A 27,945-nucleotide genomic window follows, 5' to 3' on the forward strand; every position below is an offset into this window, starting at 1 on the left:
ATTTATTTACTCTCCACTGACAGAGCCTGAAGCTGAAAATGTTTTTGATATTCAGATGATGTTTTTTTTTCAATCAGACTGATGTTAGGGGTGTGTCATCTGATGTCACACTTCATTCAGCCCTCATATATCTAAGTTTTCAAACTAAGCTATATGAGTATATATCAGTTTTCACTTTTTATAGCTTTCATATTCATCCTCATGCGTTTGCTGTCCACTCACAGAGCCTGAAGTAATCAGGGATCTTAATGTCAGTGAAACCAGGACATCCTCTATATTTCTGAATTGGACTCACCCACTGGGTCAAAGGTCATTCTATAGAGTAGAGTGGACAAATGGAACAACAAAAATGAATAAGACTGTGACTGAAGCTAAAGTAAAAGTCACTGAGCTGACTCCTGGAGTGTGCTACACTTTCACTGTCACAGCAGTGGCTGGAGACAACAGAACAGAAAGTGACATGGCACAGATTTATCGATGCACAAGTAAGAAGAAGATTGTGATCTTTTCTCTCTTAAACATTATCTGTTGTACTTCAGTTTTTTTCTTCCAATTTTTTTCTTTACTTTTAATGACATTTGTTATACTCACCTTTTACTTTAACCTGTTTTCTTGTAATAATCAAATCAGTTTCTTAAAAATGAATAGTCAATCTTTCGTTTTAGAGGCTGTTAGAAATTTCACTGACAAGTCTCTCTCAATCAATCAATCAATTAATCAATGAATGAATGAATCAATGAATGAATAAATCAATGAATGAATGAATGAATGAATCAAGGCTTTATTCGCCACATGCAGGTTGCCCTGCACTGAAATGGGACCCCCCCCAACCACACACACACAACACAGACATCACATGGGGATACAGGTCGGAGATCGGTAGCGTTACAGAAAAACACTGAAATATACACTACAATGGGAAAGTACAAGAGGAAAAACAGAGACCTCTATTCATGCTGGGCTCCTGGGAGGACAGCATGAGAAAAGGAAACAAAAGAACTCCTTTTCACAGAGAGCACATAAATGTCCACAGCACAACATTATGGAGCACGTGACAAGCAACGGGGTTGGGTAGGTGAGGAGTAATCTGAAGCAAACACAGCAGCCATCCTGCCCTGCGCTATTATTCCAGCGCGGGCCCAGACCCGCCGTGTTCTCCAGGAGGGAACAAGTATCGAAGGTGTTTGGAAAGGGAGGGGGGATGAGTGAGTGCGAATCAGTGTATGTGTATGTGTGTGCGTGTCCAGAGTTCAGCTGAGACAGTGTCCTTCGCCCTGCCAGGCTAAGTAAACATTCTTCCAGCCAACCCAGGTGGCCTTGCATAGGATGGGAAGAACAGTCTAAACACAGTCCGTATCAGGGTGTTGTTGTTCGGCTCCAGACTTGAGACTGCAGCTGGCGCCGAAGGGGTATCCGCATGAAGTGATGGTAGTTTTTACTTTAGTGCGAACAACTCATATGAATTTCAAAGCTGTTCTAACAGTCCAACACTGGTCTCTCAATCTCCCGTTGGAGAGCCGTGAGCTTCACCATGATGTTATCAAACTTATGCTCCGTGATGTTGTCATTCTTGTGCTCAAAGAGCCGATTCTGAGAACTCACAACCACAGTGAGCTGCTCCAAGATGTAATCCAGTCTGCACTCAGAGGTTTTATTCTGAGTATTCACGGCAGCCGTAAGCTTCTCCAAGATCTTATCCGTGCTGCACTCAATGAGCCCATTTTGAGAAACTCACGCCTCGTCCCATCGTTTCAATCCCAGCAGGCAGCCTTGTGGGTGTTTGAACAGCCGGTTCCGCTTTCTTAATTCTTCGATAAGCCAGGGCCAAGCCAGCTCCGATCAGCAAGAACCCTGTTACCATGGTTCCGAATAGGTAGATATTTTCAGCACTCAGGCTCACCCAGGCCCAGACTTTTAGTTGAGAAAAGGGTGACAATTGCATTCAGGGACCAGTTGATCAAATCCATAATTCTCTTTTAGGTTTTAGAAAACAGACTGTGAGAGAGTGTTCCAGGGAAAAGTAATACAAAAAACACGAGACTAGACAAGGACACAAGAGGCTAAGCAAGGAAGCTGAGGGAGAGGAGAAAAGTGCGACCGCCTTCGTCAAGAGCAAAAGAACATCCCACTTCATGCAGTCGTCTTGTTTAGTTTATTTGCCACATCCAGTTGTTACTTATTCTGATGTTCATGCTCATTTATTTACTCTCCACTGACAGAGCCTGAAGCTGAAAATGTTTTTGATATTCAGATGTTTTTTTTTTAATCAGACTAATGTTAGGGGTGTGTCATCTGATGTCACACTTCATTCAGCCCTCATATATCTTAGTTTTCAAACTAAGATATATGAGTATATATTAGTTTTCACTTTTTATAGCTTTCATGTTCATCCTCATGCGTTTGCTGTCCATTCACAGAGCCTGAAGTAATCAGGGATCTTAATGTCAGTGAAATCAGGACATCCTCTATATTTCTGAATTGGACTCCCCCAGTGGGTCAAAGGTCATTCTATAGAGTAGAGTGGACAAATGGAACAACAAAAACGAATAAGACTGTGACTGAAGCTAAAGTAAATGTCACTGAGCTGACTCCTGGAGTATGCTACACTTTCACTGTCATAGCAGTGGCTGGAGACAACAGAACAGAAAGTGACATGGCACAGATTTATCGATGCACAAGTAAGATGGAAACGATTATTTTTGCTGATCAAGTCTGTTTTTCATGCATCCTTTTTAACAGTTTCACCTTTAAATGTATTTGATGTAATCTTTGTTTCATTTTATTTCATTGCTGAAGGTGAAACTATTACTTAGAATAATGTGGAATTTTCCTCACAGTTATGAAGCTGAAAGTGTTTTTGATAATTAGATGATGTTTGATTTTTGAATCAGACTGATGTTAGCAGTGTGTCATCTGATGTTACACTTCATTCAGCCCTCATATATCCAATTTTCCAAAACCATTGGTCACTTTTTATAGCTTCCATGTTCATCCTCATACGTTTGCTCTCCATTCACAGAGCCTGAAGTAATCAGGGATCTTATTGTCAACGAAATCAGGACATCCTCTATATTTCTGAATTGGACTCACCCACTGGGTCAAAGGTCATTCTATAGAGTAGAGTGGACAAATGGAACAACAAAAATGAATAAGACTGTGACTGAAACTAAAGTAAATGTCACTGAGCTGACTCCTGGAGTGTGCTACACTTTCACTGTCACAGCAGTGGCTGGAGACAACAGAACAGAAAGTGACATGGCACAGACTTATCGATGCACAAGTAAGAAGAAGATTGTGATCTTTTCTCTGTTGTACTTCAGTTTCTTTCTTCCAATTTTTTTTGTTAATTTTAATGACATCTGTTATACTCACCTTTTACTTTAACCTGTTTTCTTGTAATAATCAAATCAGTTTCTTAAAAATGAATAGTCAATCTTTCGTTTTAGAGGCTGTTAGAAATTTCACTGACAAGTCTCTCACATCCCACTTCATTCAGTCGTCTTGTTTCGTTTATTTGCCACATCCAGTCGTTATTTATTCTGATGTTCATGCTCATTTATTTACTCTCCACTGACAGAGCCTGAAGCTGAAAATGTTTTTGATATTCAGATGATGTTTATTTTTAATCACACTGATGTTAGGGGTGTGTCATCTGATGTCACACTTCATTCAGCCCTCATATATCTAAGTTTTCAAACTAAGATATATGAGTATATATTAGTTTTCACTTTTTATAGCTTTCATGTTCATCCTCATGCGTTTGCTGTCCACTCACAGAGCCTGAAGTAATCAGGGATCTTAATGTCAGTGAAATCAGGACATCCTCTATATTTCTGAATTGGACTCCCCCAGTGGGTCAAAGGTCATTCTATAGAGTAGAGTGGACAAATGGAAAAACAAAAATGAATAAGACTGTGACTGAAGCTAAAGTAAATGTCACTGAGCTGACTCCTGGAGTGTGCTACACTTTCACTGTCATAGCAGTGGCTGGAGACAAAAGAACAGAAAGTGACATGGCACAGATTTATCGATGCACAAGTAAGATGAAAACGATTATTTTTGCTGACAGTGTTTTTCATGCATCCTTTTTAACGAATTTTATGTTTCAATCAATTGGACTTCTTTGTTTGATTTTATTTCATTGCTGGAGGTGAAACATTTACTTAGAAAGAATAATGTGATATTTTCCTCACAGTTATGAAGGTTAAAATGTTTTTCGATATTTAGATGATGTTTGTGTTGTGAATCAGACTGATGTTAGCGGTGTCTCATCTGATGTTACACTTCATCTGGTCCTCTTATATCTTAGATTCCACAGTCAGTGGTCACTTTTCAGACTTTTTTATTTATCCTCATGCATTTACAATTTACTCACAGAGCCTGAAGTAATGAAGAATCTTACTGTCAGTGAAATCAGGACATCTTCTATATTTCTGAATTGGACTCCCCCAGTGGGTCAAAGGTCATTCTATAGAGTAGAGTGGACAAATGGAACAACAAAAATGAATAAGACTGTGACTGAAGCTAAAGTAAATGTCACTGAGCTGACTCCTGGAGTGTGCTACACTTTCACTGTCACAGCAGTGGCTGGAGACAACAGAACAGAAAGTGACATGGCACAGACTTATCGATGCACAAGTAAGATGAAAACGATTATTTTTGCTGATCAAGACTTTTTTTCATGCATCCTTTTTAACAGTTTCACCTTTAAATGTATTTGATGTAATCTTTGTTTCATTTTATTTCATTGCTGAAGGTGAAACTATTACTTAGAATAATGTGGCATTTTCCTCACAGTTATGAAGCTGAAAGTGTTTTTGATAATTAGATGATGTTTGATTTTTGAATCAGACTGATGTTAGCAGTGTGTCATCTGATGTTACACTTCATTCAGCCCTCATATATCCAATTTTCCAAAACCAATGGTCACTTTTTATAGCTGAAGGTGAAACTATTACTTAGAATAATGTGGCATTTTCCTCACAGTTATGAAGCTGAAAATGTTTTTGATATTCAGATGATGTTTATTTTTAATCACACTGATGTTAGGGGTGTGTCATCTGATGTCACACTTCATTCAGCCCTCATATATCTTAGTTTTCAAACTAAGATATATGAGTATATATTAGTTTTCACTTTTTATAGCTTTCATGTTCATCCTCATGCGTTTGCTGTCCATTCACAGAGCCTGAAGTAATCAGGGATCTTAATGTCAGTGAAATCAGGACATCCTCTATATTTCTGAATTGGACTCCCCCAGTGGGTCAAAGGTCATTCTATAGAGTAGAGTGGACAAATGGAACAACAAAAATGAATAAGACTGTGACTGAAGCTAAAGTAAATGTCACTGAGCTGACTCCTGGAGTGTGCTACACTTTCACTGTCATAGCAGTGGCTGGAGACAACAGAACAGAAAGTGACATGGCACAGATTTATCGATGCACAAGTAAGATGAAAACGATTATTTTTGCTGATCAAGACTTTTTTTCATGCATCCTTTTTAACAGTTTCACCTTTAAATGTATTTGATGTAATCTTTGTTTCATTTTATTTCATTGCTGAAGGTGAAACTATTACTTAGAATAATGTGGCATTTTCCTCACAGTTATGAAGCTGAAAGTGGTTTTGATAATTAGATGATGTTTGATTTTTGAATCAGACTGATGTTAGCAGTAGAGATGGCACGATACCACTTTTTTATGTCCGATACCGATACCGATATCATAAATTTGGATATCTGCCGATACCAATATGAATCCGATATAGTGTGTTTTTTAATCAATAAAACGTTTTTTTAATATCTTGCTGCATTTTGTATAAGTTTATACTCAAGTTTAAATAAATAACAACACTAAAGCTATTCTGTTATACCTGTATGTAAAAAATACACTGCGCCCCAAAACTTAAACCTACTCCATCCTCCCTATTCTGGTATTTTAAAGAGTACTTAGCAGAAATATTAAGCAACCTAACTAATAGGGTTGCAAGCTCCCAGCATAAAAAAATAGGGAACCACCCCCCACCCTCCACCTCATGATGCTTAATCGATGTAATCAAATTAAATTTGATGCAGTGTGGAAAAATGCACAGAAATAAATTATTTTTCAAGAATAATTAAATAGATTCAACATCTTTCTTCAACAGAATTGCAGAATTCACAGATGGTACTTTCCCAAAGGAAAAAGTACTATAGCTTACTAGGGTATATTAGACTTAACAGTTACTATATACAGTAATGGACTTCTATATATTTTACATCAGATTAAAACTTTGGGTGTAAGAGTCAGATAATTATTTATTAAAAGCTAGACATTTTTCATCCTCTATATTTCTGTATTGGACTGACCCACTGGGTCAAAGGTCATTCTATAGAGTAGAGTGGACAAATGGAGCAACAAAAATGAATAAGACTGTGACTGAAACTAAAGTAAATGTCACTGAACTGACTCCTGGAGTGTGCTACACTTTCACTGTCACAGCAGTGGCTGGAGACAACAGAACAGAAAGTGACATTTCACAAATTTATCAATGCACAAGTAAGATGAAAACGATTATTTTTGCTGAGTGAGAATGTTTTTCATGCATCCTTTTTAAAGAATTTTATGTTTCAGTCAATTGGACTTCTTGTTTGTTTTATTTTATTTCATTGCTGGAGGTGAAACATTTACTTAGAAAGAATAATGTGACATTTTCCTCACAATCATGAAGGTTAAAATATTTTTAGATATTTAGATGATGTTCGTCTTGTGAATCAGACTGATGTTAGCGGTGTCTCATCTGATGTCACACTTCATCCGGTCCTCTTATATCTTACATTCCACAGTCAGTGGTCATTCTTCAGACTCTCTGCCAAAATACCAACTAATTGTATTTCGTTGCTCAAGAGTTGGGAGTTCGCCTTGTAATTGGAAGGTTGCCGGTTCAAGCCCCGGCTTGGACAGCCTCGGTCGTTGTGTCTTTGGGCAAGACACTTCATCCGTTGCCTACTGGTGGTGGTCAGAGGGGCCGATGGCGCAATATGGCAGCCTCGCTTCTGTCAGTCTGCCCCAGGGCAGCTGTGGCTACAACTGTAGCTTGCCATCACCAGTGTGTGAATGTGTGTTTGAATGGGTGGATGACTGGATGTGTAAAGCGCTTTGCGGTCCTTACGGACTAGTAAAGCGCTATACAAATACAGACCATTTACCATTCATTTTGACTTTAGGTATTTGCTAGTTTAGCTTAGCTGGTAGCCGAGTCGCTATCACCCTGACATCTTCAGCTGTCTCTCCTGCAGCTTCCTCCTAAGTGTGTCAGATCTTTAGCTACTCATTTGATGAAAAATAGAAACAGCCCCATGTTTCTCTTCTTTACTGTGGCTGGGCTGGTAACGTATGAGTGCTCTGTTGAAGCGAGTTTTTCTTTAACCTTAACTAGTGATGATTTCATGTATTTTTTTCACAAAGAAAACTGTAATGTTTAGAGTAAAAATGACTCATGACCGTCTGACTGATGTATCATTATGTACAGCTACTTCCAATGCTTCTGATATTTATTTAGACACTTGCTCTCCGACTGATCCTTCTGAGTTAACTCCATTAATCACTTCTTCCAAAGCATTAATGTGTCTTTTTAAATCCCATGCATTTTCTGCTCAAATAAATTCTATAGTGAATTAATGATTCAGTCTAAAAAATGATCAATCTGTCTCTATTAGTGTTGTATGTAACACAGGCCTTTAAGGTGGCAGATGGTTGCCACTACCTGAGCCTGTTTCTGCTGGAGGTTTCTTCCTGTTAAAAGGGAGTTTTACCTCCCTACAGTCGCCAAGTGCACAAAGGAGGTTGTTTGATTGTTGCCGTTTTCTCTCTTTTAGTGTAGGGTCTTTACTAAAGTGCTTTGAGGTGACTAATTTGGCGCTATTTAAAAAAAATGGTATTAAATAGAATTGACTTCTCATTCAATTACCCTCTACTCACAGAGCCTAAATTAGTCAGGGATCTCATTGTCACTGAAATGAAAAACTATGAGAGCTGCAGAGTTAATTTTACTGTATACACATAAGATATGCAGGAATTCAACATCTGAATGAATTTGTAATCAATGTTTTTCAAACGCTGTCCCTTAGGTGTTCTTTACTAAATTTGCTGCATATTTGATGGTGTAATTTTCTAAATTTAAAATATATTTATGTCAGTTTTGTTATTTTTACATCTATCTCTCTGTAACTCACAGAACCTGAAAAAGTGAATGATCTTAATGTCACTGAAATCACGACATCCTCTATATTTCTGAACTGGACTGAGCCACAGGGTCAAAGGTCTTTCTATAGAGTAGAGTGGACAGATGGAACAATACACATGAATAAGACTGTGACTGAAACTAAAGTAAATGTCACTGAGCTGACTCCTGGAGTGAACTACACTTTCACTGTCATAGCAGTGGCTGGAGATAACAATACACAAAGTGACGTAGCAACACTTTCTCAATACACAAGTAAGATTAAGAGTATGACGATTTCTGATCTGGGGTCTCGTGCTCTGTACTGTGTCACTGTTTCATTTTTTTATCTTGTAGTTTATTATTTGTTTGTCAACTTTTTAGGATAGTTTTTTTTTCTAGTGAAGCAGTTACTTCAAAAATTATAGAAATCATTTTTGCCTGAAGACTTCAAATCTAAAAACACTTTTTAGTCATGTGTGACATGGGTTTTTTGTTAAAAAGCATTTTATGATTTACTCACATATCCTCTCAGGTTCTCCTTAATTCAGTTCTCTTGATTCTTACCTGCTGCAGTCACTGCTTATTTTTCTTGGCTCAGCAGTTCTTTTGTTTTCTTGTTCCTCCTCATGTACTCTCCACTCATAGAGTTTGAAGTAGTCATGAGGCTCTCTGCTGTTAACGTCACAACATCGTCAATTTTTGTGAGCTGGACTAAACCAGTGGGAAACAGCTCCTTCTATAAAGTACAGTGGACAGGTGGAGGAACAAGTTTCTCTGTAAATGTCAGTGAGACATTTTATAATATTATTAACCTGACTGCTGGTATCCAGTATGAAATAAATGTCACTGCAGTGGCAGATGATAATTATACTGAAGGACAGAGTGCTACTGTCACCATCTACACAAGTAAGCGAGCATTTAAATGTTTTTCATACTGTGAATTAGTGACTGTCTGCTGAAGATATCTGGTAAAATAAGGAGTCTTCTATCATCATAAGATAAGTTAAATTCAAAGGAAAGTAGAAGAAGAAATCCAGATGTAGAAGAAGAAGCCCTTTGAAGTGAGAAGGTTGGATCTCTCACTGATGTGTCCTCATATAACAGCTGTAGTTGTGCTCACTCTGTGTTTGAGTAACAGCTCCAATAATGGTTTGCATTTCTTTTGTACGTCTAGTTTAGAGCTTCCTCTGAACTTCCAGCTGCATGAAATGTTACAGGGTCAGCATGTTGCTGCTCGTGTGTTTTTACTGTAACTTTGAGACAGAGAAGACTTTAGCCGATTTTTAAATTCTTACCCATGTAGTGACTTCTCCCTTACAGAGCCTGAAGTAGTCAGATTACTCAGTGTTACTGCTTTCACAACGTCCTCTGTATCACTGAAGTGGACTGAACCAGAGGGAAACAGCTGCTTCTATCTTGTAGAGTGGACAGATGGACATTTAAATGAGAATCACAGTGTGAATAACACATAATTAACCATCAGTGCACTAACTGCCTGTATGCAGTACAGATTTAGAGTTCCAGCAGTGGCTGGGGATGAGCAAACTATGGGAGCTGCAGAGTTAATTTCACTGCATACAAACAGGATGTGCAGGAATTCAACTTCTGAATGAATTTGTAATCAGTGTTTTTCAAATGCTGTCCATTAGTGTTTTTCTCTCAATCTTGTTATTTTTGCATCTACCTCTCTGTAACTCACAGAACCCAAAAAAGTGAATGATCTTACTGTCACTGAAATCAGGACATCCTCTATATTTCTGAACTGGACTGAGCCACAGGGTCAAAGGTCTTTCTATAGAGTAGAGTGGACAGATGGAACAACAAACATGATTAAGACTGAAACTAAAGTAAATGTCACTGAGCTGACTCCTGGAGTGAACTACACTTTCACTGTCATAGCAGTGGCTGGAGATAACAATACACAAAGTGACGTAGCAACACTTTCTCAATACACAAGTAAGATGAAGAGTATGATGATTTCTGATCTCGGGGCTCGTGCTCTGTACTGTGTCATTGTTTCATTTTCTATTTTTTTGTTTCTTAGTCTGTCAACTTTTTAGGATAGTTTTTTTTTTCTAGTGAAGCAGTTACTTCAAAAATGAATGAAATCCTTTTTACAGGAAGACTTCAAATCTAAAAACACTTTTTATCCATGAGTGACATGTTTGTTTGTTTTTGCCAACATATATATCTATATATATATATATATATATATATATATATATATATATATACACACATATATATATATACATATACACACATATATATATATACATATACATATATATATATATACACACGTATATATATATATATATGTATATATGTATATATGTATATGTATATATGTGTGTGTATATATATATATATATATATATGTATGTGTGCGTGTATATATATATGTATGTATATATGTATATATATGTATATGTATATATATGTATATGTATATGTATATATATATATATATATATATATATATATATATATATATATATATTTCTTAATTCAGTTCTCTTGATTCTTACCTGCTGCAGTCACTACTTATTTTTCTTGGCTCAGCAGTTCTTTTGTTTTCTTGTTCCTCCTCATGTACTCTCCACTCATAGAGACTGAAGTAGTCACGAGTCTCTCTGTTGTTAACGTCACAACATCGTCTGTTTTTGTGAGCTGGACTAAACCAGTGGGAAGCAGCTCCTTCTATAAAGTACAGTGGACAGGTGGAGGAACAAGTTTCTCTGTAAATGTCAATGTGACATTTTATAACATTACTAACCTGACTGCTGGTGTCCAGTATGAAATAACTGTCACTGCAGTGGCTGGTGATGGTTCTACTGAAGGACAGAGTGCTACTGTCACCATCTACACAAGTAAGTGAGCATTTAAATGTTTTCATACTGTGAATTAGTGACTGTCTGCTGAGGATATCTGGTAAAATAAGGAGTCTTCTATCATCATAAGATAAGTTAAATTCAAAGGAAAGTAGAAGAAGAAATCCAGATGTAGAAGAAGAAGCCCTTTGAAGTGAGAAGGTTGGATCTCTCACCGATGTGTCCTCATATAACAGCTGTAGTTGTGCTCACTCTGTGTTTGAGTAACAGCTCCAATAATGGTTTGCATTTCTTTTGTACGTCTAGTTTAGAGCTTCCTCTGAACTTCCAGCTGCATGAAATGTTACAGGGTCAGCATGTTGCTGCTCGTGTGTTTTTACTGTAACTTTGAGACAGAGGAGACTAGCTGATTTTTTTAATTCTTACCCATGTAGTGACTTCTCCCTTACAGAGCCTGAAGTAGTCAGATTACTCAGTGTTACTGCTTTCACAACATCCTCTGTATCACTGAAGTGGACTGAACCAGAGGGAAACAGCTGCTTCTATCTTGTAGAGTGGACAGATAGACATTTAAATGAGAATCACAGTGTGAATAACACATAAATAACCATCAGTGCGCTAACTGCTGTGTACACATTTAGAGTTACTGCAGTGGCTGGTGATGAGCAAACTATGGGAGCCGCAGAGTTAATTTCACTGTATACAAACAGGACATACAAGAATTCAGCATCTGAATGAATTTGTAATCAATGTTTTTCAAATGCTGTCAGTTAGTGTTGTTCTCTCAATCTTGTTATTTTTGCATCTACCTCTCTGTAACTCACAGAACCCGAAAAAGTGAATGATCTTACTGTCAGTGAAATCAGGACATCCTCTATATTTCTGAACTGGACTGAGCCACAGGGTCAAGGGTCTTTCTATAGAGTAGAGTGAACAAATGGAACAATAAACATGAATAAGACTGTGACTGAAGCAAAAGTAAAAGTCACTGAGCTGACTCCTGGAGTGAACTACACTTTCACTGTCATAGCAGTGGCTGGAGACAACAGAACAGAAAGTGAAGTAGCAACACTTTCTCAATACACAAGTAAGATGAAGAGTATGACATTTTCTGATGTGGGGGCTCGTACTCTGTACTGTGTCACTGTTTCATTTTTTATTTTTTATTTTTTTTGTTTCTTAGTCTGTCAACTTTTTAGGATAGTTTTTTCTAGTGAAGCATTCACTTCAAACATTATGGAAATCCTTTTTACAGGAAGTCTTCAAATCTTCAAAAAAATCTTTATCCATGTGTGAAGTCGGGTTTTTGTTTTGTCAAAAAACATTTTTTGATTTTCTCACATATCCTCTCAGGTTCTGCTTAATTCAGTCCTTTTGAATTAAGCAGGTCTGGCCCAGATCTGGTATCAAGCCGGCACTGCTGGCTCACTTCTGGCATGATAAGACGTATGTTATCCAGATATGAGCCAGGCATGGCATAGATGGCACTGTTTATGTGATGACATGCCATATCTGGGTCGATTGTGGTTTGGGTTATGTGGCCCAGGCTAATAGAAAACAGGTCTCCCCTGGATCCGGCATCAAGCTGGCACTTCTGACTAACCAGTGTCATGGCAGGGTCATGCCAACCAGATATTGGCCAGGTCTGGCAATGATGGCACTATTTATGATCCTATTTTCCTATTTTAGTTAGAAGATCCAAATGCCATGTTGCAATACTATACTGCTATGGTATCCAACATTTCAAAGGCAGATTTGGCAAGTTAGTGAGTGTACACTTTATCCAAAACCTAGTGACGGTTTACTCATCGTTTCCAGTGGGTGGCTATAGCTCAGGAGGTAGACCAGATCACTTACTGATCGGAAGGTTAGTGGTTCGATCCAGGACTCCTCCAGTCTGCATGTCAAGAGTGTAAATATAGTTAGGAAACACTCAGTTTAGAGAAAGTGTGTGATTGGGAGACTGTGGCATTTTGTATAGAGCACTTTGAGTAATCCGGGCGACTAGACGAGTCAGTCCATTCTCTCTCTGAGTTTTCATGTTACTTTTGCACTGTTTTGCATGTTCTTGCACGTGTAGTTATTACATGGCTTGATTAAGGTACACATTAGGCTGACATCTGGGGCCAGAGCTGAAACTGTTCTGGGCCAGTACAAGGCCCATGTGTGGGCCACATCTGGCAAACCAGATCTGGGCCACCAAAGGGCCGTCATTCCTTGCGGTATGTGGGCCATGTGTAAGTACATTGTGTGGGCCAGATCCAGGCCATACCAATTTTGCTATGTGGGTACCTGTTGCAGTCACTGCTTATTTTTCTTGGCTCAACAGTTCTTTTGTTTTCTTCTTCATCCTCATGTACTCTTCACTCATAGAGCCTGAAGTAGTTATGAGTCTCTCTGCTGCCAATACCACAACAGCCTATATTTTTTGTGAACTTAAAAGTGATCAATCTGTCTCCATTAGTGTTGTATGTAACACAGGTCCTTAAGACTATGTCCACACTAGCCCGAATAGATTTGAAAATGCCATTTTTGTCTGAAAACGCTTCACGTCCATACTAGTGTTTTCAGTCGTTTTCACAGAGTTGTGCGTCCACATTAAAACGGCCGAAAACACTTACGTTTCAGTACTGCGCATGCGTGAAGCACAAGAAGATTTGGCCTGCCTCTTTTCTGTCAGCTGTTTATTTACTTTATAGCTCTTTGAAACGTCACAGCAAAAGGTCGCCAAAAAGCACTGAATTTTTTAAATGGACTAGCAATGAGGTGGAGCGGTTGCTGCGAGTAACACAAAAGTAAAGTTGCAAAAGTGAGTGAGAATTAAATAAATTGAAGAAAAGCTATCTGGAGCATGTACGAACTGATATGAATCTTTAATAGAGCTGTCAAAATTGAGAGCAGGGATATCACTGAGCTGAATCCTGCAGTGTGCTACACTTTCACTGCCGTAGGAGTGGCTGAAGATAACAGAAGAGAAAGTGACATAGCAAAGAATATTTTTTTGCTGGCAAGAAGAATATACCCTACTTAATGTATTTTCGTTTCTCATTTTTAAAAATGTAACTATCAATTTATTTTTCATGTAATCAGTGAAGCAACAATAGAGGTTTTTTTTTTTTTTTTAAAGAGTTTTAAAGAAAAATACTTGTGATTCTGGTTGGTTTTGAATTTGCTGAGATTTCCTCTTGTGTCCCACTTAATTCAGTCCTATCCTTTCCTATTTGCCACAGTCAGTGGGCAATTTTTCTGGAGTGGACTGGAGTGTACCAGTTTAATCTATGAAACATGGAATGTTGGGTGAATGCGTAAGTAGGCCAGTAGCTTTAGTTTCTGATCAGCCCAACTACAGTCAGAGTCCACTTCATAACACCCAATGTAACGTGGACCGAGTTTGTGTGATAGTGACTTGATCAGAATGTCCTGCGAGTCATACCTTTTGCCCCGTCTGATACCTGGGAGCAGGTGTCCTGCGGCAGTTTGCATAGCAGCTCTGGCATTTGACTGACCTAAGAGGTAACCATCTGGCCAGTGCCCAGATACTCTGTGTGACAAAGTGGGTGAGAACACTATTTGTCCATAGTCTTAGTTTACATTTTTGTTTTGATTTAACCATATGTAGTCTGCAATAGGCAAACATCTACTATCCCGGGTTTATGTTTTGCACTTTTACAGATTATGTAACATAACATCTTGGTTTAAATCAATTCCTACAAGTTTGTTAAGTTAACATGTTATTTATTTTAACTGTTAATTTGTATTGTTTAAACTCACCTTACCTACCTGTGTTCCAGGAACAAAAGGAGGAAATATAGTTTTACTTCCTGTATTTATAGCTTCCCGGTTAATCTGAGGTCACAGGAAGAGACCAGGATAATAAGAGGGGGAATCTTGGTAAATTAATGAAGTTGATTTTAGACTGTGTTTATACAGATATGGATTTATTGGTGTAATATGTATTGAGTACACTGTAGAGTTTTATTGCTAGGAAGAGTAGCAGCACAGGTTGGAGTATAGAACTGTTTGCCTTACCTACCCTAATGGAATAGTCCAGGGGTGAATGAACTATTTAAGCAGATGAACGCAGGTGTTCAGGAGGAAAGGACCAGGTCGGTGTAGCTGTGTGCAGTTTGACCTTAATCTGTTGATTTAAGTTTAGTTATGTTTATTTGAACTGAGTTAATTATAGAGTTGATTTTCTTATTTTTTTTAAATATTGGTTGGTCACGAAATGGTGAATAAATCACTTGCTACACTGGAAAGTGTCACAAAGCGGCCGGAGGCCAAGTACCAAAATCAAACCCATGTGCAGAGAACCCAAAGCGGAGGCTGAGGAAAGGGTTTAAGAAAGTTTTATTAACTAGCACAAGGATGATGTTTACAATGGCACTTGACTTAAGGCTTGACACATGGGGCATGGGGGTCTTGGTTAGGAGAGAGGGATAAAGCAAGGGGACAGGTCCAAGAAAACAACAGCAGCTGGCTGGTGATTAGGTACGCACTGGAAGAGTGCCAATGAGGAGTTCTGGAGAGGGTGGAAGCTAGTGATGGCTCGCTTGAAGCTGACGCCCCGGTGCGTGTGTCAGAAAAATCAAAACACTGCTTCAGAAGCACTGAGTCGAAGCTTGATTCGTTTGGCCAGAGTCACGTGATCAGTGATGTCCGAAGCTGCATTTAGAACCTAACTGCTTCGGTGTCTGATTCCCTGGTTTATAAGGAAGTGAATCATTCGCGGGATTTGTGGAGTGTTTTGATGGTGACAGATAGCGAACCACTGATATTTCTACTGAAAGATTTGGAGCCAGCGAGGAATAGAGGAGGTTCTGTTGTGTGGGAGTATTTTGAGTTGATTTTGGTCAATTGGGTGGGTTTTCCTTCTTTGTGTTCTGGCTGTTTGCTTTTGTTTTGTGCGTGTTTATTTTATCTGAAAACGGGGAAAACTTAAAATGTCAAAAATCTGATTTTCATAATATAAATATCATTAAATAACTTTAGAAAAACTTCCATTTGACTCTTTACATTTAATGTTAGCTGATAGTTGGTGGGGCCCAGGTAGACTGTATAACTGCATCTCTACCAGTTTCTCTGCACTCCAGCCTCCTCTGTGCCATGTGAAGGGATTTTCCTTAAGGCAGGAGAAATTATCTCCACGAAAAGGAACAGGTTTGGTCACCGCACAGTGAAACAAATTCTCTTCTTAAATAAAAATGAAAAAAGGTTACCTTAAATGCATCATGTTTTTAATTTACAAGTTCATAAGCATTTTCCTTTTCCAGTTCACAATCAATTCTACCCCCAGGTCAAAAATATGTATAGGAAAATGTCCCTAATATAATATTATTTATAAATACACCCGTCTGGTGATTAATTGCATAAGTACAAGGAGGCGGATCTCACAGCAGAAACATACTCCATAATGTGTTGTACATTATTATATGTAGCGTGGTATTTTTCAATTATTGTATTTACCAACATCAAGAAGTCACAAGCAAAGAAAGACCACGCCATGGTGCATGTTTAAACAAGGAAAGTTTACTGGTCAAAATTATGTATTAAAGAAATAAACAACATTTTTTTCACCCCCAAAAATACATGTTTAAAGCAACACAGCGGTGGCCCAATATCAGACAGAACTCCACTCTGTCGAGTGGGCAATCAAAATGAAGCAGTTGGTTTTATTTTGTGGATTCAAGCTGCTCTTCATATTTTTGGCCACCAGATGTCACCAGAGAGGATTGTGTTGAAAAGCTTCGAGTAATGAACCGTTTTTCAATACAAGCTTCAGTGCTTCAGAAAGCTTCATTTGGCCATCACTAGTGGAAGCTATGGAAATCTTTGTCTTACTGTGCAGGTGGGAGATGAAACGTTGAAGGAGAGGTGGTGCGGTCCGGTTGGATTTGGTGGTGTGTGTCAGCTGTTCTGAGCGGTGAAGGTCCTGTGGTAGTGTGAGGGCAGGCAGGTGAGGCAAGGAGATGATTCTAAAAGCAGGCGGGTGAACCAGATTTCCAGGATAAGTTATTCAATGTGATGAAATTCCCAGGAGCAACTAGAACACAAGATTGCAAGGTCAGTAAAGCACTTGAGAATCATAGACATGAAGCGTGAGGCCTGGTTACCAACATAGGATTGTTGACAAACTGGCGAGGAAGCAGTGTCAGTAAGCAGCTTAAATCTCCAACCTAATTGCCTCAATCAGCTCCAGGTGAGGGAGGCTGTAGGCCCTGCCCATGGGTGGATACCAGGGAGGTCCAGACCTTCAGTGGAATTTTACAGCCACACTCCCAGACCATGACAGAAAGCATCTGTGTCCTGCACTTCTTTGGCCGCTTAAGTCAAGTCCTACCACACGCTGGCATTGCTGCAAGCGGTGTTGAACCAAAGGAACTGCCAGTTCTAATGCCATCTCCGGAAACAGGGGTGGCTGTTATTCTAGAGATGCTTCAAAAGGCAAGAGACCAGTAGTGGAGACAGTGAGTGAATTGTGAACACAATCTGTCCATGTGAGATGTGATGACCAGGTTGTGGGTTGTGAGATGTGATACAGTGGAGAGTGGATTCTAGTTCCTTATTAATATGTTCCGTCTGGCTATGGGTCTGGGGGTGAGAAACGTAACTGAGATTGACTCAAACTCTGAGTGGCAAACTGAAAGATTTCCAAACCTCCGAGATAAACTGAGGGCCATGATCTGAAACATTTTCTACCTGTATGCCAGTTGAAAAACACGATTGAACACAAATTTAACAGTCTGTGGAGCTTATGATAATTTGTCTAGAGCAATAAAATGACAACAAAAGGTCTGTCAGGGGTAGCTAAGGATATAAGAGAAATCCAGAAGGGTGCTGGTTAAGGTTTTTACTCGAGGCACAGACTGAACAGCCCGCAACATATTCACTTTACATCCCTTTGTAGAGATTCACAGGAAGTGTGGTTTGAACAAAGAAACGGCCCTTCTCACGCCGGGTGACCGGAGGATTTGGAGGTATGAATCTAGTTGAGTATGGAGGCAGGGGCAGATGGAGGCACGTAGTGCTGATCATGGGCGTAGGCACACCAGAGTCCTATGCATCCACTTCCACAATAAAGGGTTTAGTAGTATTGCTGTGGACCAGGATTGGAGCAGAAGTGAATAATTTGGAGAATTAAAGTAATTAATTCTAGTGACTGTTTGGATCTAGCCACCGCCTGTCTTCACCTGCCCTCTTGCCAAACTATAGCCCAAAAAGGTAACAGATGAGGAGTGCAACTGGCATTTTCTGGCCTTGACAGGCAACTCTCATGTAGACGTTGCAGGACAGATCAGACATGTATTTTATGTTCTTCCCTGCACTTGCAAAAAAATTAAAGTGCCATTAACATCCTTTAATACGTCCCTCACTAGAGCTTAAAAGACTGCGGGGGTGTTTGTGAGGCCAAATAGCATAACTAAATACTCAAAGTGACCTAATGGGGTGTTGAAAGTGGTTTTCCACTCATCCCCTTCTCAAATGCGGACTAGATGATATGCATCACCTGAGTCGAGTTTAGTGAATACAGTGTCTCTATGGATGGGTTCAAAAGCTGAATTGATGAGTGGCAGAGGCGGAATAGAAAATCGAAGAAGAGCGTAAGAATGTGCGATGGGAGAGAAAGACCAGATCCTCAAAAGAGGAGGACTCATCGTGCAGGCCAATCGATCTTTGGTCATTTAAAGCTTGGAGAAAAACTCGCTGGAGGGCATGATCAGATCAGTGGATTCGGCGGCTGCTATGTGAAAATCGAATACATATTGTGCAAAACTGTGCTTTCACTGACTCAAATTTAGCAGTTTCTTAGCTGCGTTGCCCTCGGAGACAGGGTGAGTGACAGTCTTTTCAATTTCCCAAGAAACTCATCATATGAGCAGGATGAGATCAGGTGAGATCTCATCCTGAATAACGTGCCCTCGTGGCTGGATTCATATTACTGCTTCATTTTAAAAAATATATATATTTCTCTTAGTTTGACTATTTTTTAAAAAAAATCCCTATTCTGTCTCAAAAAAGAATAACAATTATAAAGATGCCAAAATCTTTGGTTCTACGAGTCATCGTTTTTATTAAATCAACTGGCTGATTGTGATTGTTATTACCTTTACTCACATATCCTCTCAAGTTCGCCCTTGAATCAGTTCTCTTGATTCTTATGTGTGGCAGTCAGGACTTGTCCTTGTTGGCCTAACAATTCTTTTACTTTGTTAATCTACAAGGATGATTTCTTTATTCACCATTTTCAAAGTTAAATGTAAATGATCAAAAAAGTCATTTCAAAGAGTGACTAGTTATACGCAGTGTTGGGCAAGTTACTTTGAGAAAGTATTCAATTATAGTTACTAGTTACTTCAAAAAAGTAACTGAGTTGGTAACTGAGTTACAATATTCTGAAAGTAATTAATTACTTGAAAAGTAACTATTGTGTTACTTAAAAAAAAAACAAAAAAAAAAACGTTTAACCCTCTGGGGTCCAGGGTATAATTGGCCATTTTTAACTACTTTTGATTTTCCCCTCCACATTTTACCTTTAAAAACTATTTACTTTGTCTTGTTTGGTATCATCCTTTTCAGCACAACCTCACATGTCGGAATTTACAGTTATGTTTTCATTTTGACAAACTGTATTAACACAACTAATCTAAAATCAATCAGACAAAAAACATAAAATCTGAGTAGAAAAAGTTATATTTTTACTGTAACAACCACAAACATGTTTAATGAATCATATTTCATAACTTTAAATGCAAATATAAATTGTCAATTTTAAAATCCTAAGCACAAGTTTTGGAAACAAAGTTATTTGCATTCATTTACATTTTACCTTGATTTTTTAAAATAACCATTTCAAACTATTTACAGAACAATCAGCTGTTCTGCATTAAATAAGATGCCACACAAATTATTTGTGCCACTCCAAAAAAATAATTTCTGTCCAGTGTAAAGGAGAACATCACAGCCTGATACCTGCAGGTCTGACAGCAGCAGGTGTATCACTCCTGTTTCTACCTGGAGACAGCAGCCGCCTCATTGTTCTGACACACAACACAAAACTATCCACAACACTACATGCTGACTACACAAGACAACACATTACACACTCCAAACACGCTAAACGTCACAAATCTCTCACATCTCAAAACTCGCTCTCTCTCTTTTTCTGCTGTCTCTCTCTCTCGCCGTCACTCCTAAAACTTCCCCTGTTTTGTTTTTTTTTTTTGCTCATAAGTAGAGAGTGCTCGCTGCGCTGTCCTTAGACAGTAAAAAAAACAGAGTCATTTTTGTCATGACTCTGGTTTTACGTGGCCTATCAACACAATTTATAAACTGGTATATATCACCTTGTTGCTTTGTCTTTAAGTGGTCATGTGATTGGCTTACCACGACTGCTTTATTCTTCCTCAGTCAAACAGCAGCACTCATGCGATTGTTTTGCCCCCTTAGCTCCAGGTGTTGTGCTAGACAGTGGTCGTGATTACCGTCCGCGGGAGCGCGCAGCTGCTTAAAGCAGTAGCGTCCAGATTACTTACAGCTACTTCCGTGCAAATGATATAAGATGTGGTAAGCTGAACACAGCTTTAACCTTCTGTTTCTTGAAAAATAGTAATGGACCGCAATTTCTTGTTAGTAACTGTAACGGCGTTGTAACGATATGAATAGTAATTAGTTAGATTACTTGTTACTGAAAAAAGTAACGCAGTTATATATAAAAGGAGTATACCGTTATTCCCATTACTGGTTATATGTGTGCTCTTTTTTCATTCTATTTACAGAACCTGCTGTGGTCAAGAACCTCACTTTCACTGGTTTCACAACAACATCTGTGTCTGTAAATTGGACTAAACCAGATGGGGGTGTTGACTGGTACATAATCCAGTGGAATGGGACACAACAGGTCTCCAATCGCACAAATGAAACTTTCTTTACTATTCCAGGCTTAACCCCTGGCACCCCGTACAACATTTCAGTGGCTGCTGCTGCTGTACAGCAGTCAAATGAGGGAGATGACAGCTCTATATCTACCTTCACAAGTAGGTCCTTGTTGTGTATTGTATTAATGATATATTTCCAAGATTCAGGTTGGATGAATTTGGCTACATCAACCACAAAGCACAGATGAGCCTAGGTTTTGGTGTAGCTTTGCACTGTATTTATTCTTTTAAACATAGTGTTGTGCTAATAGTTTTGTAGAATAGAATAGAATTCGACTATATTGTCATTGCACATGTCACAAGTACAAGGCAACGAAATGCAGTTTGCATCCATCCAGAAAGTGCTTTGGCAAAAATATAGAATTATTACAAAATATGGATCTATTATAGGTACGTTACAATGTACATGGTATGAAGGTATATTATGAATATTCTTTAACTATAAGTATGTACAGGCTATGAACAGGGTATAAATATGGTTAAAAAGATAAGAACTATATAGAAATATGAAAAATGAAGCTATACAGATTGTAGATATGCAATTGTGAGTATTAATAAACAGTTTGATACAGTTGTAGAACTATAATTATTGTATTGTACAGAATGATAGTCTATACAGAATTTACAGTTGAATGTTTACATAGACATTTGTTGCAATATAGCTTATAAAAAAATAAAAAAGACTGAACTATACAGAGGATGAGACCTACACCTTGTGTCAGTGTTTACAGTTGTATTGTAGTCAGTTTCCCAGTCAAAAGTACAGAAAATCATACTAGAGCATTTTAAAAGGCTATAGAAGCTGTTTCTGAAGTCCAATCATCCTAAACAAAATTAAAATTAGTCATGATATCTAAAGACTGCAATAATTGCCAGAGCCAAGAAAACTAGAGGAAGACATACAGTTTTCAGAAAACTAAATAATTTAATTTACCACATTTTCCACCTCATTTCAGCTTTTTGCATCCCTGTAAAGCTTTTGTCCAAGAAGGTCCTTTGAGTGTTGCGACCAAGGCAGAGTTCACATATAATGGTGTTTCTTGTGCCCGTAAAGGAAACAACTGGCTCCAATTAGGATTTGGAAAATTAATCAGTTTTTAGTTATTTTTCTCAGCATAGCTGTAGATGAACAATCATTGTATTCAATAGAGATAATACAAGTACAGATATGTCTGTGAAGGTTCTCAGTCATCCAGGTCATCGTAGTCTACGGAGCTTGGAAAGAAAAGCGTCTGGACTTCTTTAGTTGCTTGAAGATGTTTCACCTCTCATCCGAGAAGCTTCTTCAGTTCCAGGGTCAAATGGTGGAGAGTCCCAGATTTTATGTGCACATTGGCATCCTCGAAAGAGTGACCTTTGTCCTTTAGATGCAGATGGGCCGCCGAGTCTTGTCCGTGGAGGTGGCTCTTCTATGTTGTGCCATACGTAATGTATACATAACGTATGGCACAACGTATACGTCCACTCGGCGGCCCATCTGCATCTAAAGGACACATTTTGGTCTGTACACATTTTGGACAGAGAGGACAGATGGTTTAAAAGAGGAGTGAAAGAAGCCATCTATGTCCACTATGAGCGACCATCTTTTAACAGAAGCGGGTTTATGACACCAACTATCTGCCATCTATAATCCAGTTTTGAGATCTCTTTCCAGAGGCCTTAATGGCCATCTGACCTGAGGAAATCACATGATAGGGTGGGGCTAGGTTTCACAATGAGCCCACCCAAAACCTTGGTTGATTGTGACCTACACCCATTTTCACACTTTGGCTCATGTGATTAGGTGGAGGATCATTAGGGGGTCCTTTGTCCCATCTGCATCTAAAGGACAAAGGTCACTATTTCGAGGATGCCAATGTGCACATAAAATCTGGGACTCTCTACTATTTGATCCTAGAACTGAAGAAGATTGTCAGATGAGAGGTGAAACATCTTCAAGCAACTTAAAGAAGTCCAGATGCTTTTCTTTCCAAGCTCCTTAGACAACAAGTACAGATTTTTAGTCAGATTGTCTTTATCTAATTGTGTGACTTCAATGAAGGTGAAGCTTAAACACCAAAGTTAAGTTGTGTCGTTTACGTTTGTGTCGTTACTTTTAAACTGCACTAAATAATGAAACAACTAAACTCAATCAAGTATTTCTTTAAATGTTAATGTGAACCTATTCAAATCAAAGCTCAGACTCTACACATTATGCCCTGTACATAATTTTGAGTAGTGAGGGAAAATCAAATAGTGACTATATATGCAAACTAAAAGTTGTAATATTATGTTTAATATGTTTTTGTTTTTAATAATGCATTTGTTGTGTTTTATTAAAATGCCATTTACATCTTTATTCTACAGGGCCTGAAAAGCCTGGGAACATTAGTGTTACACAAGGAACCAACACCTTAAGCATCAGCTGGATTTTGCCTCGAGGAAACATTAGTTATTATCAGGTCAAAATATCCAATGAAAACTTAGTGTTTACAAATTCCAGTCAAACAATGGCCACAACAACCAGTTTTACCTATTTAAAACCCGGGAGACTCTATAATATCACCGTGACTGCTTTTGCTGGAAACTTCTGGAATACATCTGACCAGGTGTCATTTGCCACTGGTAAGCCCAACAACCTAATCTCTTTTCTTTATCACCATGTTTTTTAAGACCCTGAGAACAACTGTGGATACCATTAGAATGCTTCAAACATAATTTACTGTTTTTAAATGCGTTATGCAGAAACACCTAAACAGTTAAAAACAACAACAACTACAAAAAACCATCACATTGAAATTATTTGATCCCTTTTGTAACTGTGTCTGTAGATAAAGGTTGGCACCCTATCTGGAAACATAGGAGTAGACTTCATTTATTACATTTTTAGTGGACTAAACTGTTTTGTACTTCTTTAAAATAGCAAAATGACTTTAAGATGGTGTTATTTGTACCCTTTAGTTCCCAAACCTCCTGGGTCCATCATCTTTAGTAGCCGGAGCAACTCCTCACTCCAGCTGCAGTGGGCAACACCTGATGAAATGATTGGAGCTCCAGGCATCATATACAGTATCACCTATCAGGCTGTGGGTGGTCTCAGTCAAAACACAACTTCCACTCAAAATAACACTTTGCTTTCACTCCTTGACTCTGGAACCAAATACACTGTAACAGTAAAAACTACTGGACCTGGAAATTTAAGCAGCACAGTTGTTCAGAATTCTTCTTTTACCTGTAAGTACAACAAAAAAAACAAACAAACCCCAAAGCCATCCGACTGTCTGTTTTTAATGCATGGTTTTATTGGCCAGTAAGAACACTTCATATTAATCAACATATAATATCAGTGTCAGTGTTGGACAGTTTATCGTTAAGATATAGACAGGAAATATGGTGTGAAGAGTTTGGTATGACATGCAACATGGATCTTTGTTTGCCATCAAATCAGGGATATTGATGTAATGAGTGCAACTTATTTAACTTCCATTGTTTAACACTGTTTCCTAATTTGTCATCTTTTTTAGTGCCAAACCCAGTGAGGAATCTAATAGTCAGCCCTGAATCTACTACTTCACTAAATGTGAATTGGTCAAATCCACTGGGGGTCAAATCGTATTATATATACTTAGTTGACACTTACAATGACACAGGAGGACTTATTAACTCAACAAATATCACCAATAACAGCACTTCTGTACCAAATCTAAGCCCAGGAACTAACTACAGTGTCACAGTCAGAACAAAAGCTGCAGAAGGAAGTGAATCTACGGTGGAGAAGGGATTCAGTTACACAAGTAAGAACTAACATGTGAACTTATGTTTGTATGTGGCCAAAGTCAAGTATTCTTAATTCATCTTGCAATTTATAGTGATCTCCAACAGACTGTCAGAGCCTGGCAATATGTGATATTGTATTTTTTATATATATATATATATGTAGCATTGCTTTTTTCATACTAGGGAATTGATAAGAGAAAAGAGACAGAGAAAAATGGCCAAATTCCAGGCACTATAGGCAGATATATTAGCTTCAGTAAAGCTGGAGCCTACAATTTCCATAATAAATTGTCCTCCCTGTTTAACAATCAGTAGCTGTTAGCTTGATACCCTTGCTAGGTTAGTTTCTAACCTTTCTCTAAATGTCTCAACCCCGAGCCAAAATATAACCTGATTCAGGGTTTTTACTCTAAAAGTAAATCTTTAAACATTTTTTGGTCAGAATATAAGTAAATTTGGTCGACATTTTCTTTGTGTTACTACTCAGCCCCTATTAGTCCAATATTAATGTTCATTTAATTTGAATCTTCTTTTTTTTCCAGTGCCTGAAGCAGTCTCAAACATTACAGCCGTAGGAACCACAACTAGCCTTTCAGTGAAGTGGACACTGGTGACAGGGAAGGTCTCCAGTTACAGTGTTGTGCTAAATAGTGCTGGACAGTTAGTGAACAGCACGGATGTAAACAATCAAACTAAAAGTGCAGTGTTTGGGGGCTTGACACCAGGAATAATTTACTGTGTCCAGTTGATCACCAAAAGTGGACCTTTTCAGAATAACAGTTCACGTGTCTGCAACGCAACTTGTGAGTTTCATTGACAATCTGACTTCTACCTCAAATTGTATATTCAGCATTTTTATCAACACCTATTTTAAAACTGCATGTATTGTTTGAATTAATCAATCAAATAATCAAATCCTTCTCCTTCTTCAGTTCCCAACCCTCCTGGCTCCATCACAGTGCAATCTCAGACTGTTAATTCCATCAACTTCACCTGGGCCCTCCCACAGAACATGAACCACAAGCAATACAACTTTAGTGTCACCACCACTAACGCCTTTGTGACAAAAGACAACTGGTTCCTGCTGGGAAACCTCCCATCTGGAAGCCCCTACAATATCTCTGTTGTTACTGTGGGTGTGATGGGATATAAAAGTACATCAGTGACAACAGTAAACTATACCAGTGAGTAGACATACAGCTGATGAGATTGTGATTGTTATGGTGGATTTTCCTGATTTTTTTATTATTTTATTTTTATTGAGTTTATCCTTTTTCTTTCACTCTGACAGAGTTTATTTTGACTGGTACACTTTGTATTTGTTTTTGTTTGTTTGTTTGTTTTTATTTGTTTTGTTTACTTTTTGGGGATGTAGTGACAACAAAATGTCATTCAGACAGATTTTAAAATGTTTGGAATCAATTGTCTGTGTACGACATGCTGAGTACATAGATGTAATGCAAGTGTCCTTTTTCTAAAATAGTAATATTGTTAATACTATTTATCGTATTTCTTTTTCCTCTGAGTGTGAGGAACATGTAGCAGCAATCACAGGTTTTTCATCTGTCTCATTTTCTCAGGACCATTTCCTGTATCCAATCTGACTCAGACAGAAATAACTACAAATGCAGTGACCTTGGTGTGGACACAGCAGGAGAGCAAATTAAGCTACTCTTACTGGGTGCAGGTCACCAACGAGTCCAATGTTATTGTAAACAAATTAAATGTGAACATAACAAATGCAACAATCAGAAATCTTCGTTCTGGGAGCAACTTCACCTTCACTGTCACTACACTGACAGCAGATGGCACTCAGGCAGATCCTGTGACAGTGTCTTACTTCACACGTATGTACAGTATATGTTGTCAGAATCTCTGCTTCTCCTGGAAATCCACGATACTAAACTCAAACTAAATCAGTAAAAAGAACCAAAGTCAGCAACCATCAAAAGCTGAGCTTGGGTAGTTTATCATTATTCCAGTGAAAGAGAGCTGTTATAAGAAAAGTGCTGTTCATATGCCTATAATACTGCTGTTGTTATAATAATAATAATAATTCCTCCTGTGTTTGTAGGGCCATACGGTATTACTGAGTTGGAGGCTGAAACCATAAACACAACTGTTATAAATCTGAATTGGATGAAGCCAGCTGAGTACAGGGATGACTATAAATATCGAGTTGCTACATCAGGCTGTGCCTACAAAAACAACACCCTGGGACAAGAAACCATACAGATCTCAGGCCTCGACCCTGGGACCAACTGTACCTTCTGTGTTTCTGTCGTGGCAGCAAATGGCATTGAAGGACAAACAGTCTGCACTTCTCAGTACACGAGTACGACTCAGCTGCCATTTCTAGTTTTCTTTGTCAGACTATCATTGTTGACATGTTTTAATCCTTTGTTCTCTCATCACATCAACAGAGCCCGAGACAGTAAAGCCCACTATCTCAGGTCATTCGAATAGTTCCATCACAGTGACATGGACGAAACCTAAAGGAAATGTGGAGCATTACAGTTTGCAGCTAATACGTAATACAACTATTCAATCCCTGAACAATTTGACTGCACCGTACCAGTTTGAAAACCTGTCAGCTGGACGGGCGTACAGCGTCATGTTAACCACAATAAGTGGACCCTTCAATGCATCATCTGAACTTGTTACTAACGCCACTCGTGAGTAGAATAAATGTCTTCAATTTTGAGTGTAGTCACATTTATGTTAATATGTATGTATGTTTTTATTTACTTCAGCAGGTTTTGAGAATTGAGGTGTTACTGATAAAGTTTAATTTGACACTACACTAAACAACTGTAAAACAAAATTATTAAAACAGTGAGCACTTACATAAGGTAACATGTTGCATCCCCCTTCCTCCAGTCCCTAACCCTCCTGGGCCGATTGAGATCCTGAATAAAACAACAAGTTCCATTGAAACTCAATGGATAGAGGCGCCTCTGATGACTGGTGCAAAATACTACTACCTGCTGACTTACACGTCATCCCAGCAATCCAACAATATAAATACCACAAACACCAGTTGGAACTTCTCTTCCCTGTCTTCTGGGACTTCCTACAACATTTCTGTGAAAACTGTGGGGGAACTGGGATTTCAGAGTGAGACGGTTCACGTCTACATGGTCACAACAAGTAAGGCTTTCATTTCTGTAAAGAAGTATTGTACAAATCTTGGCAATCTCCTCCTTTTTTTTTTTTAG

The 27,945-nt window shown here is 38.5% G+C and overlaps 1 protein-coding gene across 1 annotated transcript; it reads left to right on the top strand.

Annotated features, from left to right (window-relative positions):
• Positions 1-349: 349 nt before the first annotated feature.
• Positions 350-27,945, top strand: LOC146382353 (receptor-type tyrosine-protein phosphatase beta-like). The gene is made up of 20 exons (XM_084936738.1): positions 350-485; positions 3,020-3,280; positions 3,778-4,038; positions 5,186-5,446; positions 6,282-6,536; positions 8,215-8,587; positions 9,708-9,763; positions 9,904-10,158; positions 10,815-11,075; positions 11,488-11,631; positions 20,813-21,070; positions 23,318-23,575; positions 23,912-24,184; positions 24,475-24,744; positions 25,243-25,530; positions 25,660-25,911; positions 26,308-26,574; positions 26,802-27,062; positions 27,151-27,402; positions 27,608-27,945. Exons 1-20 carry the CDS (start codon positions 350-352, stop codon positions 27,943-27,945), a joined length of 4,980 nt encoding a protein of 1,659 aa, XP_084792864.1.

This window comes from Perissodus microlepis, chromosome 7 (assembly GCF_051167445.1).
Source record: "Perissodus microlepis isolate ML-2025 ecotype Zambia chromosome 7, ASM5116744v1, whole genome shotgun sequence".
Lineage (NCBI taxonomy): Eukaryota > Metazoa > Chordata > Actinopteri > Cichliformes > Cichlidae > Perissodus > Perissodus microlepis.